Source organism: Papio anubis, chromosome 7, assembly GCF_008728515.1.
Source record: "Papio anubis isolate 15944 chromosome 7, Panubis1.0, whole genome shotgun sequence".
Lineage (NCBI taxonomy): Eukaryota > Metazoa > Chordata > Mammalia > Primates > Cercopithecidae > Papio > Papio anubis.
This window is the reverse complement of record NC_044982.1, coordinates 628,846-633,561: the sequence shown is the minus strand read 5'-3', so window position 1 is coordinate 633,561 and position 4,716 is coordinate 628,846. Positions and strand designations below refer to the sequence as shown.

At 41.8% G+C, this 4,716-nt stretch overlaps 1 gene segment (V, D, J or C); it reads left to right on the top strand.

Annotated features, from left to right (window-relative positions):
* Positions 1-217: 217 nt before the first annotated feature.
* Positions 218-879, top strand: LOC101004806. The segment is given in 2 exon segments: positions 218-367; positions 465-879. Coding segments are annotated over 2 exon segments (446 nt in total).
* The last annotated feature ends 3,837 nt before the right edge of the window (positions 880-4,716 follow it).

The window sequence follows — 4,716 nt, the reverse complement described above, 5'->3', positions numbered from 1 at the left end:
TCCACATAAGTAAACATAATTAAAAATGTGATAGTTGTTAAATGTTTATCACAGAACAATTTCACAAGACAGCACATTTTCCCAAACACAATCATTGTCATCAAAATCCCCCAGGACGCTCTCATCTGCTCTGGTTCCTGCCCTCTCCTCAGCGTCCCACCCCAGAGCTTGCTATATAGTAGGAGATATGCAAATAGGGCCCTCCCTCTGCTGATGAAAACCAGCCCAGCCCTGACACTGCAGCTCTGGGAGAGGAGCCCCAGCCTTGGGATTCCCAGGTGTTTTCATTCAGTGATCAGGACTGAACACAGAAGACTCACCATGGAATTTAGGCTGAGCTGGGTTTTCCTTGTTGGTATTTTAAAAGGTGATTCATGGAGAACTAGAGATATTGAGTGTGAGGGGACATGAGTGAAAGTGGTTATGTGTGGCAGTTTCTGACCTTGGTGTTTCTGTGTTTGCAGGTGTCCAGTGTGAGGTGCAGCTGGTCGAGTCTGGAGGAGGCTTGGTACAGCCTGGGGGGTCCCTGAGACTCTCCTGTGCAGCATCTGGATTCACCTTCAGTAGCTATGGCATGCACTGGGTCCGCCAGGCTCCGGGGAAGGGGCTGGAGTGGGTCTCCGCTATTAATACTGGTGGGGGTAGCACATGGTACACAGACTCCGTGAAGGGCAGATTCACCATCTCCAGAGAGAACGCCAAAAACACACTGTATCTTCAAATGAACAGCCTGAGAGCTGAGGACACGGCTGTCTATTACTGTGCGAAAGACACAGTGAGGGGAGGTCAGTGTGAGCCCAGACACAAACCTCCCTGCAGGAACGCGGGGGAAATCAGCGGCAGGGGGCGCTCGGGACCCACTGATCAGAGTCAACCCCAGAGGCAGGTGCAGATGGAGGCTGATTTCCTGTCAGGATGTGGGACGTCATCTTTCTACAGTTCCTCTAGTGAACTTCTGTCTGGAATCGCCTGGTCATCTCTCATATTTTAAGTGATTATTTTAATACGAGAATCTCTTCTCATATGCACAAAATGCAGATTGATGCTTTTCATAGAAATGGAAAGTCTCAAACTAAGGCCACCAGAATCATCCTTGAGGAAGCCTAGGCTTCCTGGTGAGCCTCTCCAATCAGACCAGGAACTGCATCTCCTGACAGAGAACAGTTCTAGGATTCTGGATTACAAACAGAGCGGCTGGGGTCACTATCATGAATGTCACAGGTTTGCATGCCTGATCCCTTCTTCTGATACTACATGTAAATCAGAATCAGTACGGACCAACGTTGCTTTTGCCTGCACCATGCCGCTTAGTTGTCGCTTCTTCCTTTTCATTGGCTTTCCGTTCTGAAAGTAAATGTGATTTCTGGTGGTCTAAAATTCAGCCCCAGCTCTTTCTTGAGCTCAGGTTCCGGCCAGGCTCCTGCAGCTATGTGTGGGAGAGACTGATGAGATCGTCTTCACTCCCATTGCTCAGGACCGGCCACTGCACTGCGGACTATCTGGGAATGCAAATGGCCGGTGGAACTGCAGGCATATAAGCCTGCTTGGTCAACATGAAATGTGGATGTGGAATTGATCCCAGTTGCGTAACTGCCAGTCACCTCTTTCCAGCAGCAGCAGGTAGCGGTGTCAAAGTTGCCAGAATAAAAAAAAACAGATTACCAGTGCTAAAACCCTATCGGTTCTGTTTTATGGCGCCAAGAGGGAGGCTCACATCGTAACCCTGATAACAAGAACTATCGTAAATAGATCGTAAAACTACAACTTGCATCAGGCTACTGGGTAATGAAGGCCACTGCAAATAAAACCAGTTACTTCTCGAAGTGCATCGCCCAGCATCTGCCTGTTCAACCTTACACTGATGTCACCCTTGTTGTTCATCCTTCTAGCCTGGAATAATTGTCTCAAAACTACTCATCCAACCCTCCTCATTTTTCTTTCAAAATCCTTGTCTTCCTTTACCTACCTGAATGCAACCTTGCATATTCCCATTGTGATGGCCATCCTCAAATAATCATTATTTTATTTTAGAGTCTCTTTATGTCTGTTTTTTAGGTTTAACAAGCTACAGATGGACATACCACTTTTCTGAGATGTAGAGGATGACAGTTTAGGGGGATGTCTAGGGATTTACAATGTCCCTAAGATAAGTCATGAGAAAGTGCAGGCTGGAAGTCTCAGAGAGAGCTGAAGTGTGAATCACCATGGAATTTCACCTACTCCAGTTCTGCTCTGATGGAATCAAGCCCACCCGAGGTTATCAATGACAATTTACCTAACCCAGAGGCAACTTATGACACTTTTAATAACATTTATAAAGGATATTTACAACACCCCCTAGGTTCCTGTTGGATTGAATAATTACAAAGTATAGCCTCGCCTGTTTTATCATAAAACATATAATTGCCCATGGAGAACAAACTTTAACATGAGATCTATATTGTTAAAAAATTTTAAGGTGTAAAACAGAACAGTTTATAATTAGGCTATTATAATTTTGCTAATGAGTTTTAAAATTTACATCTATATTTTGGATATTCACAATTTTTCAGATGCATGACTCGTAACTATATTCTCCCATTCTGTAGGTTGTTCTGTAGGAATTTTTTCCTTGCTTTGCAGGATCTTTCTATTTTGATGCTGTCCCACTTGTTCAATTCTGCTTTTGTTGTCTGTGCTTTTAATGTAAAATCTAGAAAAATCATTCCTAAGTTTTTTGCAGGAGAGAAAATTTTACAATTGCAGGCCATACATTTAACAGTTTAACCCATTTAGAGTTCATTTTCGTATTAATTCTAACCTAAAATTCTTCATTCTTTGCATGTGTAAATCCACTTTTTCTAATACCCTCTTTGGAAGAGACTATGATTTAGCCATTGTATATTGTTGTTTTTCACATTGAAATTAGTTTGCCATCAATATATCATCTTATTTCTGAGCTCTCTATATGTATTTATACCAATAGCCTCCTGTTTTTATTGCTCAATTTTTGTAATTAGCTTTGAAATTTAGAAGTAAGATAACTCCAAGTTTATTCTTGCCTTATTACAGATATCGGGACAAAACATTTTAATCTTTCACCATTAAGTAGTTGATGGCTTTTCATAAGTAGCTATGGCTTTTCATAAGACTTTTATTATTTACATGTTATTTTCTTGTATTACTACTTTGTTTGAAGTTTTTATCATGAAACTTTGCATTTTAAAATGGAATTTTCTGTGTCTGGTGAGAAGTTAATAGGATTTTTTCTTTTATTCTCTTAATTTGGCATGTCAAATTTATTGATTCGAGGACATTGAATTATCGCTGCATCTCAAAAGTAAATTTGAGTTGGTAATGGTGTATGATTCTTTTAAAGTCTTGTGGAATATAGATGGTAATTATTGGGCAGTAGGTTTATTTATGTATATTAGAAATATTGGTCTGTAGTTTATTTTTCTGCTTTTGCCCTTGTCTGTTACTGGTAATATGGTAATTGTAGCCTTATAGAAAGCATTTGAAAGGTGGGTGCCACACCAATTTTTGATAAAGTCAGAGAACGGTTGGTATTACTTTTTCAAATGTTGAGACTTATTTTTTCATCTAACATATAACCTATCATGGAGAATATTTAGTCTGTACTTGGGAAGCGTGCATATTATGCTGCAGTTGGTTGAAATTATCTGTAAATTTCTATTAGGTTACTTTGATTAATAGCATTGTTCAAGTCCACTGTCGTCTTAAGATTTTTTTTTTCTGGATGTTCTATACATTATTGAAAGTAAGGTGTTGAAGGCTCCTATTTTCTTATTGTTTCCTATTTATCTCTTTATAACTCTTAAAGTTTGCTTAATGCAGTTATATTTCTATTTGTATAATACATATGTGTAAAAAATAATAATTGCTTAGTAATTTTAATAGCACAGTCACATAATAAGAAATTATATTGTCCCAAATTCTGCCATTGCCTCTCAACTCCTCCAGGAGTCTCACATCTGCTCTGGGCCCTGCTGTCTCTTCAGGTGTCCCACCCTAGAGCTTGCTAGAGAGGAGGAGACCAGCAAAGAGGGCCTTCCCTCTCCTGATGAAAACGAGCCCAGCTCATTTTCTGTAGCTGGGAAAGAAGAGCCCCAGCCCGATTCCCAGGTGCTTCCACTTGGTGATCAAGAGTGAATACAAGCGACTCACGGTGGGGTTTGGGCTAAGCTGGGTTTTCCTTGTTGCTGTTTTTAAAGGTGATATTTGAATACCTAGAGACGCTGAGTATGACTGGATGTGAATGAAACAAAGAGCGGATATGCGTGGCGGCTTCTAACCGCAGTGTCTCTTTGTTTGCAGGTGTCCAGTGTGAGTTGCTGCTGGTGGAGTCTGGGGAAACTTGGTACAGCCCGTGGGGTCCCTGAGACTCTCCTGTGCAGCCTCTGGATCCACCTTCAGTAGTTACTGGATCAGCTGAATAGACCAGGCTCCAGGGAAGGGGCTGCAGTGAGTAACAGGTATGAAGTGCAATGGAAGAAAGACTTACTAAGCAGACTCTGGGAAGGGCAGATTCACCGTCTCCAGAGACAACGCCAACAACTAGCTGTATCTGCAAATGAACAGTCTGAGAGCCAAGGACTTGGCCCTGAAAGGTACCAAATGACGGGACATCAGTGTGAGCCCAGACACAAATTTCCTGCAGGGAGAAAGAAGGAGGCTGCAGGGGGCACTCAGCACCCAAATAAGACAGGGGCAGTT